This window comes from Malaya genurostris, chromosome 1 (genome assembly GCF_030247185.1).
Source record: "Malaya genurostris strain Urasoe2022 chromosome 1, Malgen_1.1, whole genome shotgun sequence".
NCBI classification, from domain to species: Eukaryota; Metazoa; Arthropoda; class Insecta; order Diptera; family Culicidae; genus Malaya; species Malaya genurostris.
In genome coordinates this window covers 152320858-152333705 of record NC_080570.1, presented here as the reverse complement: position 1 = coordinate 152333705, position 12848 = coordinate 152320858, and the positions used below count along the sequence as shown (strand labels likewise).

Sequence of the window (12848 nt, the reverse complement as noted above, 5' to 3'; positions counted from 1 at the left end):
GTTATGTCTTTGATATTAGCCACCCGCACTTTCTCTTCAATTTGAAAAGCTCGCGCTTGGATAGAGTTTCTATGTATTTCTACTTGAAAAATTTACGATGTGGAAATGAACCCACATACAAAAAGTAATCGAAAAACTGTATTTGTGTTCTATGTGTTGAACTGACCATGTGAAAAAAAAACTTCCCAACACAATGTGAAAAGGTACGGGGAAAGATGTCGTAGCCTCCTATGACCAACATATGAGAATCGCGTAAAACGTCATAATAAAATTGGTATGAATAAGAAATATTCACTCAGTATGAAAAATAAGGTGTTGAGGTGTGTGATTTTGAAGGTTTAGTGTTTAAAAAAAAATCAAAAACGTAACACATGACAAATACCAGAACATGCAAAAATTAGAACGAAACTTTCGGAAAGAATATGTGCTAAAAGTTAATTCAGCAGTCAACAAACATAAACGAATATACTGATAGGTAAAATAGAATAGATCCAGAACTATAGAGAGCTAAAAACTACTGTTTTTTATGCGAAAATCTGTCGAATGTTATTTGAAAGAATAGAGAGAAATCAACTTGACTTAGTCAAATAGAGATCAGAAGAGAAATATAAGAGAGGTGATTAATTCGGAAAAGAAACTACACATCACAGCCTTCGTTATTGCCACTTTTGCTAAGGCTTGAGATAAACAGAAAACGCCATCTTTTAGTTTTTATTTTTGGTTTAGCTATAGAGTGAGCACGGCTTAGCTTGTTTTTTTTTTTGTTTTTTTTATAACAAACAGCATGGAAGTACCTGACGCCAGTTCACTGTATCATTGTCGCCTGCTTTCTGTGAATATTTTGGAAAAATCTAAACTGCAGACGCTGCGACAGATCTTTTCTTACTGGAAACATTCGGAAAGAAACAAAACGAAAAAAAAAACGAAAGGGAACAAAACGGAAGAAGAAAAAAAAGAGAACATATTGGTAGAGTACTGTGTGTTCATCAAAGCGTGAGTGTTTGTATGGGTGGTTAAAACTATCAGAATGTTTCCGAATGGTTATTAACATATGATTGGCTTCTAAACGAAACACGATTGGTTGAAAACATTTGGAAAATCATAATAAAAACATCCGATAGGGCCGAACTAACGAATGTTTTCAACCAATCATAGCAGCAGTCAGTTCCTGAAAACCATCGATTAGTGACCAAATTTTGCCAAAGACTCCAGGGAAATAAATACACTTATTTGTTGTTTCACGGTTAGACCATTGAGGAGCCCAAAACATGAACAAAAACACAACCGTTAAATTGTGTACGTATTATCCCTTCGTCGTTTCCGGGATCTCGTTGTTGTTGTTTTTGTTTTCGTGTGGGTGAATTGAATCGATGGTCGTTTGGTGTGGTGGTGGCAGGCACATGGGGATGCAGAGGAGCTCAAAAAACAAAACACATTCAAGACCAAAAAAAATACATCGACCGTGTTTTTTGGGGTATGATGACATCGCTGTCACATTGTGTAACCGATCCCAGGATAAATTCTATCTACACGCTTCCAGAGAAGTACGAAAATTAAGGTACATTTCACTTACTTAAGAGTTTTTTCTTCGATCTTTACTTTTATTTACATTCTTTTTGTTTCACTGCAACGTCACTTCACTTTCGCAAAGTGAACCAAACGTTATAATACAGATACGTTTTTCAAGCTATTACTCACAGTCATCTTCAGTGAAATAGAATGGAATACACTTTTTTGGCTCGGGAGCCTATGAAATGCGAAATGCAAGAATAGTATAGCTGCAACTTACTTTGGAAACCCCGCTTAAGTATTTACCTGACACACAAAACTGAACCCGAATAAAAACTACAAGTTCAAAACCAGGATACAAAATATCCGTAACTGAAGTCGTTTGCAAAAACTCTGATAAAAAAATTGTAAGTAAAAAAATTGTAAGTAAAAACCGGATAAATACATTAACGATACGAAAATCGGATGTTTTCATCCGATTGGTTTTGCACTGTAATAATTGAGATTCGGATTTTGCGTTTAAGAATTCTTGAGCGACCTAATTCTCCGTAATCAAAACATGGTACACTTAACCAACGCTTGCAGTCGTTGGTATAAAAACAATGTCCGTACTTGACCTACAAACCAAGTTAGATAAAATCACAAGAGTTTTTTTTTTGACGATTTGATTTAATTCCAGGTTAAAGGCATGTTTTCATCGCACATTGTCTACAATTATAAAAATGGCATCGAAGCAAGAAGAGAAACCTATCCAAAGTTGGCTCGTGCATTACGAAATTCCTAGCTACTCGCAGAGATTGGTATGCAATAGGCTTGATAAGTAATGTGTGCGGTATTAGATCACCGGCTTGAGACTAATATTTGTACTACATCGGCTGTACACAGTCAGATCATACTAAAGGGTGTTTTGTCGTGAATACGACTTACTTTACTATGGGGTGCCTTTTCAAAATTAGCCATATGGAAGAATGGGTCAGAACTTAATCGTAAATATCTTGACTTGTATTAATGGTAGCAACATAATTCTTTCACCATTTCATCAAAAATATGATCAGGAATTTAGGATAATATTTTGAACAGTGTGAGATAACCACAAACAACTCAAAAATAAAGTTTTCTTAAAATTTTGAAAACAACGCGGAAAACTCATTACTTTCGCTTGGGTTTTTCGCGCAAGGACGACGATTTTGAGGTAGTCAGGCACATATCTTCAACTGAATGCGTATAAAAGAGGAACCGTGGTCGAAAATCGATCATTTCTTTTCGTGCGTTCGATGGAAGCAGACGTCGTGGGAGTTAAACCTTGAACCAGCAGCGACTGTGAGTGCACCTTCTGCGTGGTTAAAACCTCAAACGCTCTGGTCGCAACTCTCATTTGCTTATCGGTAGTCCTAACGAGAAGCTTAAATTTCAGAGTTTAGTATAGGTTTAGAATTCAGAGCCTGCGCGCTGAAACTGGATTCTGGAACTGTATTCCGGAACTGATTTGAGTTTCGAAATTGCAGTTCTAGAATTGAAACTTGATTCTGATAATTATTGGTTCTAAATTTAGTTCTTGAACTCAGGGTCCAGTTCTTTATTCCAGATTTCTTCTATTCGGTTCTTTTTAGAACCATAATAATACTCCTAAAGAATTATGCGGAATTTACACTACTGTACTCTATACAATCGTCTTCAAATTTCAGAGCTTTGTTCCGGAATATGGGTTTAGAATTCAGAGTCTGCGTGCTGAACTGGATTTTGGAAAATGATTCCGGAACTGATTTCAGTTTCGAAATTGTAGTTCTAGAACTAAAATCCAACTGAGTTCTGAGTCTGTTCTAAGTTCTGAATTTAGTTCTTGAACTCAGATCCAGTTCCTAATTTCAGAATTCTTCAAATCGGTTCTTTTTAGAACCATAATAATCGAGTTCGAAAGTAGAAAGAAATCGTGTCAGTTTTATTCGTATTCACGACATCCAGTTATGTCTCTGACATTGCACACCCGTACTTTTTTTAGCTGGTATTTTTTTGGCAACACTATTTTCGACAGATCACGCGTGAATCGTGTCTTGTGTCATTGTCAAACTTATTCAGTTTGGTCTATAATTTAATCATGAATGGACGCTTGCAAAGTTAGAGGAAGATTCACTGCTTAATCAAAAAATTGTGTTCAGCGACGAAGCTCATTTCTCAGACAGAAACATAGCAAGAGCTACCAATGCATAAAAAAAGTCACTGCTTGGTGTGGATTATGGGCCAGTGACATCATTGGGTCGTACTTCTTAAAAGGCGACGATAGACGTTACTGTGAATGGCGAGCGCTACCGTGTGATGATAGACGACTTCCTTTGGCCATTGAAGAATTGGACATACCTGACATGTGATTTCAACAAGACGGTGTCACATCCCATACGGCACGCGAAACAATGACCAAATTGAGAATCGCCTTTGGAAAACAGTTTATCTCACATTCTGGACCCTCAAATTGGCCGTTTTATCGTGTGATTTAACGCCTTTGGAGTATTTCTTGTCGGGCCATGTTAAGGCGCATGTCTACAAGGACTAACCAGCAACGGTTGAGCAGCACTGGATGCCAATATTGAAGCATTTATTCGTGAAATACCGCCCGATATGTCGGAGAGAGTGTACCAAAATTTGATTTTTATCCATCTAAAGCGGAGTCAGGGCCAACATTTGCAGAAAATTATCTTCCAACATTAAATTATTTTGATCGTTTTATCGATTCCAATGAAGATTTCATCAATTTTCTCAACAAATTTTTTTTTTTTGAGAATTAGATCACATACCTTTAAAAAAAAACACCCTTTATAAGCGTTTTTCTACCGGGAAGTCTTCTGAGTTGTGTTTCATCACATCCAGAAAATCGAACGCTAAATGTCGCAAAACCGTTGAAAAGAGGTGGCATCTACTTCAAGTGGAACCCTTACATCTCCATCCAAGATTGCATAAGCAAGCAGTACAAGTGCTCCATTCTATTTTGGCCGGATTTGTCATATGGCCGGATTTGTCATATGGCCGGATTTGGAGTGGTATTCCACGAACAACTTTCTGCTCAAGAAAATGAACTTTTCCGAGACGCCAGAGCTATGCCCATTAGAAAAATATTGGGAAATTATCAAGCGCAAACTCACGCAGAGACTGCAGGTTACTGTCGGAGAGATGCAGCTCAAGGCAATCACGGAGGCAGTACAAAACTTGATGGAAAGATTAAAACGGCCCATTCGAATTTGCTAAAAGGAAAGCACGAGCGAATATATTTTTTTATCTTCTGTATGAACTTGGAATATAGACATAATTTGAATTTTAATAGAAAGTTTCACCTGTTCATTCTTGTTTGAGCAATTTTTGATTCGTAACACATTTTAAGTTTTGGATTACTTATTTTTATTGTCTTTCTTACGAATCTCACCAAAATCGCTATTCCACATCATATTGGCAACTTTTATGTTGGCTTTTCACGAATACATTTTCTTTGACCCCCTCTCAGATAGATGATTTTTTGTAAATCGAAAAGCCCACTTTTTCAGACTCATTGCCCACCAGTGGACCACTTACGAGTTTACTGCCCACTGTTAATAAGCTAGTGCCCACTGGTGGGCCGGCAGGGAACAGTTTGGGAATCACTGGTCTACAATTGTGCATCAAGATAAAAAATAATCCTAGAAATCGAACTGTCGACTTTGTTTATTTGGACAAGGGAAAAGCCTGGTGGAGTTAGGTTCTATCAAATTTGCTCTCCAACAGGCATGAAACCTCCTCTTCTTCTACATCAACAGATAACAATCATCCAAATTCTTAACAAGAATGTTAAGAGCGTGGAACCTGTTCCAGCAGATGTTGACGAAGTTTGATTACGTGGTACAGGATGATAAAACCTTTAGTCAAGACAGACTAAAAAGTGGCAGAAATTTTCAAACACAATGAGCTATCAAAAGTCCTCGTGTAACAAGCCATCTGTTTCTTTGGTTTTTAGAACGATATTTACATCGTTACTATGGAAAATTATATATTAGAAAATTTATCTGTAGGAGTGCACTCAAATACAATTATAGAGGTTTTAACCTTAAGGTCATTCACCTCTTCGGGGCAGAAAAATATTCTGACCCTATGTGCAGGGTCGGGAATCGAACCCAGGTGGGTTGTGCGAAAAGCATCGATGTTATATCCATCCCTAGCACTCTGTATATTGTAACAGATCGGCTGAAAAGTTCGTATCGTTTCTATGAGTGGGCGCCACTAGAATAAAATCCATACCATTTTCAGTTAGTACCAACCTTCAAAAGATACGTGTATAAATTTGACAGCTGTCTGATTATTAGTTTGTGAGATATTGCATTTTGAGTGAAGCTACTTTTGTTATTGTGAAAAAAATGGAAAAAAAGGAATTTCGTGTGTTGATGAAACACTACTTTTTGATGAAAAAAAGTGACGCCAATTCGTAAGTGGTTTGCAAAATTTCGTACTGGTCATATGAGCACCGAAGACGATGAACGCAGTGGAGGCTGTTACCGAAGAAAACGTGAAAAAAATCCACAAAATGATTTTCAATGACCGTAAAGTGAAGTTGATCGAGATAACTGTCACCCTAAAGATATCAAAGGAACGTTTTGGACATATTATTCACGAATATTTGGATATGAGAAAGCTTTGTGCAAAATGGGTGCCGCGTGAGCACACAATCGATCAAAATGGGCTTCGAATTGCTCCCTCATCCACCGTATTGTCCAGATTTGGCCCCCAGTGACTTTTTTCTGTTCTCAGACCTCAAGAGAATGCTCGCTGGTAAAAAATTTACAAGCAATGAAGAGGTAATCGCTGAAACTGAGGCCTATTTTGAGGCAAAGGACAAATCGTACTACAAAAATGGTATCGAAAAGTTGGAAGATCGCTATAATTGCTGTATCGCCTCTGATGGCAATTATGTTGAATAATAAAAACGAATTTTGGCAAAAAAATGTGTGTTTCTATTAAACGATACGAACTTTCCAGCCGAACTGTTATAGTGTGATTTTTATCTAAAAAGCCACACATTCTTGTATGACGAATCTTTGATCCTAACACCCTTTATTCGTTTCAGTTAGTAGTGAACATCTCTCTCTCTTCTCTTATTCTATCTAGCGACTATAGTAAAAATCAACATGTCTAAATCAGAAGGGCAAAAGCCGCAACGAAATTCATATAAAGATGCTCAAACTATATTTTGAAATTTACTTCTTAGGTGCTAGAATAAGCTTCCAGTGTTTTGCAAACGATGGAGCCACCGGTTGATTTCGAGCAGTAATGTTAGATCTCATGTGTTACATTGGAAACTATTTTGGCTATGCGAGAAATGCATTTTTATTTACTGAGTTGCTAAGTAAGTAAGTAAGTAAGTAAGTGATTGATATTAATGTCATTTTCATTCCCAACTCAAATTTTGAAATCCTCGTCGGCTAAAAACGATTTGTTGTGTATTTTACAAATTTTGAATGAACTTGAACATTGCATTTTTTTATTCAATCGGTCTTGTCTCCTACGCAATCCCGTAATGCTAGTGACGCATTGAAAGTTTGCAAAATTTACACAATCAATCAACTAGTACGTGCGATTATCGGTATTCAGGTGTGAGGGAAAAGCATTCAGTTTTATTCGTATTCACGTCATTCAGTTGTATCTCTGACATTACCCTTCCACATTTTTGATACATAAAACTGCACCAAACCTCCTAGACAAAACGTCGCGTTTTTTAATTCACATCGAGCGTGACACAGAGAGTTATTTCTCTAGGTGCGATTCATCCGAAAGGTTGCACATTTAGTACCGCACGAGTTGAACCAGAAAAATATTGAACTGCGTTTTTATGGGTTAGAAATGTTGTTAGAGCAGCATAAACAGAAGTCGTTTTGCATTTGTTTGTTGTCAACAAGTCGAAATCTTTGTATTACCATCCTTTTGTACAATTCGTATATTCTGTTTCAACAGACCTCAAAGCCGACTCCTAACGTACAGAACTAATGTAGTTCAATGATTCCACTGACAACAAGAATCTTTCCAGTGTTATTTGTTTTGTCACTGGTAATAAAAAGAGGATTTATTATGTCCCCCCAAAAAAAGTGCTAGTCTTCGGCATATTTTATCGTCGGATTACAAAATGAAATATTCACGAATGTCTATTTTTGCTCCGAAAGTGCTGAAATAAGATGGCTCGTAAGCCATCAGACAATCCGAAGGATAAGATCAAACACAAGATCGTTATTTTGCGTCATGACAACGATCGGTCACATCGTTTTTTTTTAAATAGATTAATATAGATAAAGCTCAATAATTGGTGATGAAATTTCAAGTTGTATGACATAACCACCGATGATTTGAAATTAAAGTTCTCTGAAGTGTATGGCATCATCGAGTATCAAAGAGGAAAAGTCATGGCGGGTGTTTGTCTTTCTCATACACCGAAGATGCGTTAGCTTTTGGAATGAAGCAGAAGTTTCGAAAAAAGTTTGCGTCGTCACTAACACAACACAGCTACAACGGGCCACTAGCCTACATTCACAACAAAACAACTTTCATAGCCAGACAGCGATTGGTACATTAGAGAAGGTAGCAAGGGATTATCAAGTGTACAACTTTGCTTCCACCGTTTTCCGATAGGTGGCTGTACCGGCTGAGGCTAGTCAAAATACATAGATGATAATGCCTTTAAAGTGAGTGTGTCCAATGCTTAACGATTTGTCATCGCCGTTTCAATTCTCGCCATTTGCTGGAAATTTACTTTTCTGTAACAATTCGAAAAAAATGCACTGAAGTACATCGAAAGAAACTTACGGTGATGCTGCTCTGAGTAAAAGAACGTGTCGGGAGTGATTTCAACGTTTCAAAAATGGTGATTTCGATGTCGAAATTGATTCGTGCCAAACCCAAGAAGAGCTTGCCGAATCGTTGAGAGTGAGTCAGAAAGCCATTTCAAAACGTCTCAAGGCCCTGGGCATGATTCAGAAAGAAGGAAACTGGGTGCCCTACGAATCGAAACCGAAGGACATCGAGCGCCGTCTATTTGTATGTGAGCAACTGCTTCAAAGACAAAATCGTAAGGGGTTTTTACATCGAATCGTAACCGGTGATGAAAAGTGGGTTCGATACGATAATCCTAAACGCATAATATTCACGGCGCCAAGGTTATGATTTGTGTTTGGTGGAATCAGCTCGGCGTGGTTTACTACGAGCTCCTAAAACCGGGTGAAACCATCACAGGAGATCGCTACCGAACGCAACTGATGCGCCTTAGTCGCGCACTAAAATAAAAGCGGCCACAATATCAAGAGCGACATGACAAAGTCGCCAACACGGCAATGCTCGGCCTCACGTCGCAAAAGTGGTCAAAAAGTACCTGGAAACGCTGAAATGGGAAGTCTTGCCCCACCCGCCGTATTCCCCAGATGACGTCCCTTCTGACTTTCATCTATTCCGTTCGATGGCACACGGCCTGGCAGATCAACATTTTCAATCCTTCGAAGAATTGGAAAAATGGATTGCTTCATGGATAGCGTCAAAAGAGGACTCCTTTTTTCGAACCGGGATCCGAAAATTGCTGGAAAGATGGGAGAAAGTTGTCGCTAGCGACGGATACTTTGGACAATACTTTGAATTGTCTGATGAACAGAGAAGATGTTTGGATATATGATACCGGTCGTGAGGCGGCTAGGATTTAGACCATATTCGATATACGCTAACCAGACCCAGTTGTGAGGTAGAGCCGTGTCTATCACAGCTTAGGGTGGCCAAGTGGTAACGCGCATGCACAGATTGCATAAGAACGCATGTTCGAGTCTTGTCTCTGAGCGTATCTTTTTCCAAAAAATCATCTTTTCTGTGAGTTTCTCATTCATTTGGCTTTCCGCTCAGTCATTGCAAAAACTGTACGTTAACGTGTTTTCTAAACTAATTTGCCCCTAACCGATTTTTGCTTTTGGTAGTTCATAGGTCTTTTATTTAGCCCCAATTTCAACCTGTATTTGTCGTTCGCCGGCGTGGACATCGTGCTTCACAAGGGCACAGTTTCAGTTTCAGCGAGCCAATGTTATTCGTATTCACATCAATCCGGTAATGTCTCTAACATTTGCCACCCGTCTTTTTATCTATAATAACTACCAACGAGAAACAGACCGAGAGGGAAGATACATGAATGAGTGTTAAAAAGAATAGCCAGAGGTAGAACTCGAATTTGCAAAGCTACTCCGGTATGTGAGGGAACACTGTCCAGAAGGCAACCCGATTGAGTAGAACGGAACACGTGCGTGATACTTTGCACACACCGGATTTTAGGGTCTGCCAAGCGATTTGGTCTTGTGGAAAAACTTACGCAATGAGTGCTCGTCAAACGATGCTTGGAAAAAAGTCATTTGCATTGTAGCAATTAAGCAATAAGCTAACCGTTTGATATTTTGACCAACCCTGGTTCCACGAAAGTTCATTGGAAGTTCAAAGTTGACCCGGGAGTGGTCAAAAATCGAAACACGCGATAATTGTAGCCAAATACCTGAGTTTCTCATTTCGTCCCGATAAATGGTTTTAAGCTTTAATCAAGAAGTTTTACAATTTCTGAAAAACTTTCTTATAAATCCAATAATTTGAATATTGCTAGTTGTTAAACTACTTGAATGTAAAGATTTGGACATTTCGTACCATATTTTGAGAATGAATTACATGAAAAACAAATACATTATGGTTGGTCTTCGTTACATCCATTTTCCAGTGTCGCTATCTAATGAAAAATCTCGAAATTATTTTCTCTAGTTTGGTTAATGTTCGGACGAAGTATTCAAATCTAAAATTGCAATTTATCTTGGGATCGGTTTCAACTGTGTTATTGTTTTTTTTTCGTGTGTGTATCATTTATACATTTGACTGTACAAGAGTTTCCGGTTTCCGCTTTCAAAAAACTACAACTAAACCCAACCATTGCAAAACCGGACGGTCGGTCTGACGATTCTCAGATTGATTTCTGTACACATTCTGGCAGAGGATCGCTGCTTTGACTGTCTATCTGTATATGTATCGGGTTTTAATTGTGTTAAATCGGAAAGGACAGAGAAGTAAGGTGAGATTGAAGTTTTTGTGTTTTTTTTGTTGTTGAAAGTTTAAACGCAAATAGCAAAAAGCTTGCACAGACACTTTTCAATTAGCAGGTACAAAACATTTACGGTTAGCTTTTCTGTTTTTTTTTTTTTGGTTCGCTGTTGATCTTTCCGGAACTTGGCTGATTGGTGGCATTCCAGTGGAGGTTGTTGTTGTTGTGGTAGTGATGCTTTTTTTGGACGAATGCAAGAGTGTAACGAGGATGCACAGGATATGAGTTCGGTTGCAAGCTGTCTAACTAACAAACTACGGAAAAAAAGTTAATAAACTCACTATTTCGGTAAATTACAATGGCTTCCCGGATCTGCATCGCATCTAGTCGCGGTAGTTTTGGTTAGAACTTAAACTAAACTGGATTTGGCAAGTTTGCAGCGAGAGCAATAGCAATAGCGGTAAAAATTTAGTACAAAAAAAAAACAGGAAAACAAACAGCGGATCGGTTTCGCTTGGCCTGATCATTACATATCTTCGTCGTCGGAGGGCGGTGGACGAATGACGATGTTGTCGGGATCCTCCTCGACGTCGTAGTCCTGTGGTACTTCGCGCACTTCCGGTTCCTCCTCTTCCTCTTCGACACCCTCGAGCTCGTCCATCCGTTCCTCGGTGTGATGGGGCCGATAAAAGCTACCCCGCGACGATCGACCATCTTTCTTATCGATCCGGACTGATATACACACACACATACAGACACATCCGAGTTACGAGCGATCGACATTGGTTTATTTGATTTTAAATGTGAATGTGCGAGCGCGCGCGCGGTGTGTGAGGCGTAACAGAGTGAGTTGGGTTACCAAAAAGAAAAGAAAGGTAAAACACATATACAGATAGATACATGGTTGGATCATAAGGGGTAAGGTAAGGGTGTTGGGTTGGGGATAAGGGAACCACATGGCATTAATCACCGAACCGGGAGACGAGACAAACCCCGGACACGTAAACCTACATACCAATCAGCATTATTTTTTCTTTTTTCGTTTGTCTAAGTTTCAACCACGGTGGAATTGCTGTCAATTTCAAGATAAATTTCTGATTTCTGAATGACCGATGATTCATCGGTGCTTGGAGCCAATTCTTCTTCGGTCGGATTGGTAATGCTAGGTTGTATAAGCTTGGTAGGTTCCGTCAAGCAGCGCTTGGAACGCAACGGCGGAGGAACGGTCAGATAGCGATAGTACGGAATCGGGTGACAATGCTGCGGATCATCTGAAATCATCCGATTTAGAATCAAAAATAAAGGGAAAAACCTCAGTCAGTAGGGCGTTCTGCTAGCATTCCCTACTCGTCCTTTGATGATCGTTGGCTGAAACAAATATCTTAAATACTAACCCCCGGTTAATGCGAACTAGTAGCCGAAAAGTACAACCGAAACCAAACAAGAATGTCTACGGATTTTGACTTTTTTTTGAATTTTTCGATCCTGAAATACGTCCAAGAAGGCAAAAGCCCAAACCAACTACTCACTTCTATCGATGTTACGCTGCAGATGGGCTGCCACTCGGTGACGGGCGTCGTTGAATTCGAGGTGCAGACCTAGCCGCAGCAGGGTCGTATTCTTTTCCACCAGGTCGGTGATCTCCATCTCGATTTTGTTGCCCAGCACTTGTGATCGCTAAAATAGGTAAGTTCGTTAGTTACACTGACTTTTCGTTTTGGTTCAATCAACGCCCTTCACTAACCTGGTTCGAAGCCCGGAACTCCTCGATGCTCATCTGTGTCAGCAGGGATCTTACCAGCGTCACAATCACCGACGGACTGATGAAGTTGGTCTCCACATTCAGCACCCGCAAGGTGTGGTTGCGCTCGATGGCGGCGGCTAGCAGCAGGGCAGTGCGATCCGTCAGACCGGTGTTGGTCAGCGAGAGCACTTCCAGGTGGGTGTTGCTCTGCAGTGCCTCGAACAGCTTTTCGAACTGAGCGTCGGAAATGTTCTGCGAAAGAAAAAAGGGGGTGAGATATTAAACTTCAAGGGATAGCCCTGTAGGCTGTGTTCGAACTATTGACGTAGGACTACACCATTGTCAAAATCAATATTTCGAATAAGTTTTAGTCGAGTTTTTTTTTTTGACGACCCTAGAGAATGGTCGATCAGTTTGTATCGTAAAAACACTCAAAACTTCTACGTAAGGAACAAATTACTCTGAACCGTTCTTTCGTTCATTTGGAGACAACTAGAAAAAGACTGATGAATGAAGAAGCAGAAATGGAAATTTGCGACAAAAAAT

The 12848-nt window shown here is 39.4% G+C and overlaps 1 protein-coding gene across 19 annotated transcripts in view; it reads right to left on the bottom strand.

Moving 5' to 3' along the window:
* Positions 1–12848, bottom strand: part of LOC131426206 (tropomodulin) — a 147466-nt gene that overhangs the window by 15303 nt on the left and 119315 nt on the right. For 9 of the 19 annotated variants that reach the window (XM_058588766.1, XM_058588765.1, XM_058588762.1 and 6 more), the window contains 4 exons: positions 12303–12554; positions 12088–12235; positions 11089–11290; positions 795–885 (listed from right to left, as the gene is read on the bottom strand). In XM_058588766.1, the coding sequence (XP_058444749.1) occupies positions 852–885; positions 11089–11290; positions 12088–12235; positions 12303–12554 (636 nt within the window). In that variant the 3' untranslated portion in view covers positions 795–851. Of the gene's footprint in view, positions 1–794; positions 886–10899; positions 11291–11573; positions 11830–12087; positions 12236–12302; positions 12555–12848 lie in introns of those variants that run through there. The other 10 variants (XM_058588779.1, XM_058588780.1, XM_058588778.1 and 7 more) reach the window with 6 other exon arrangements.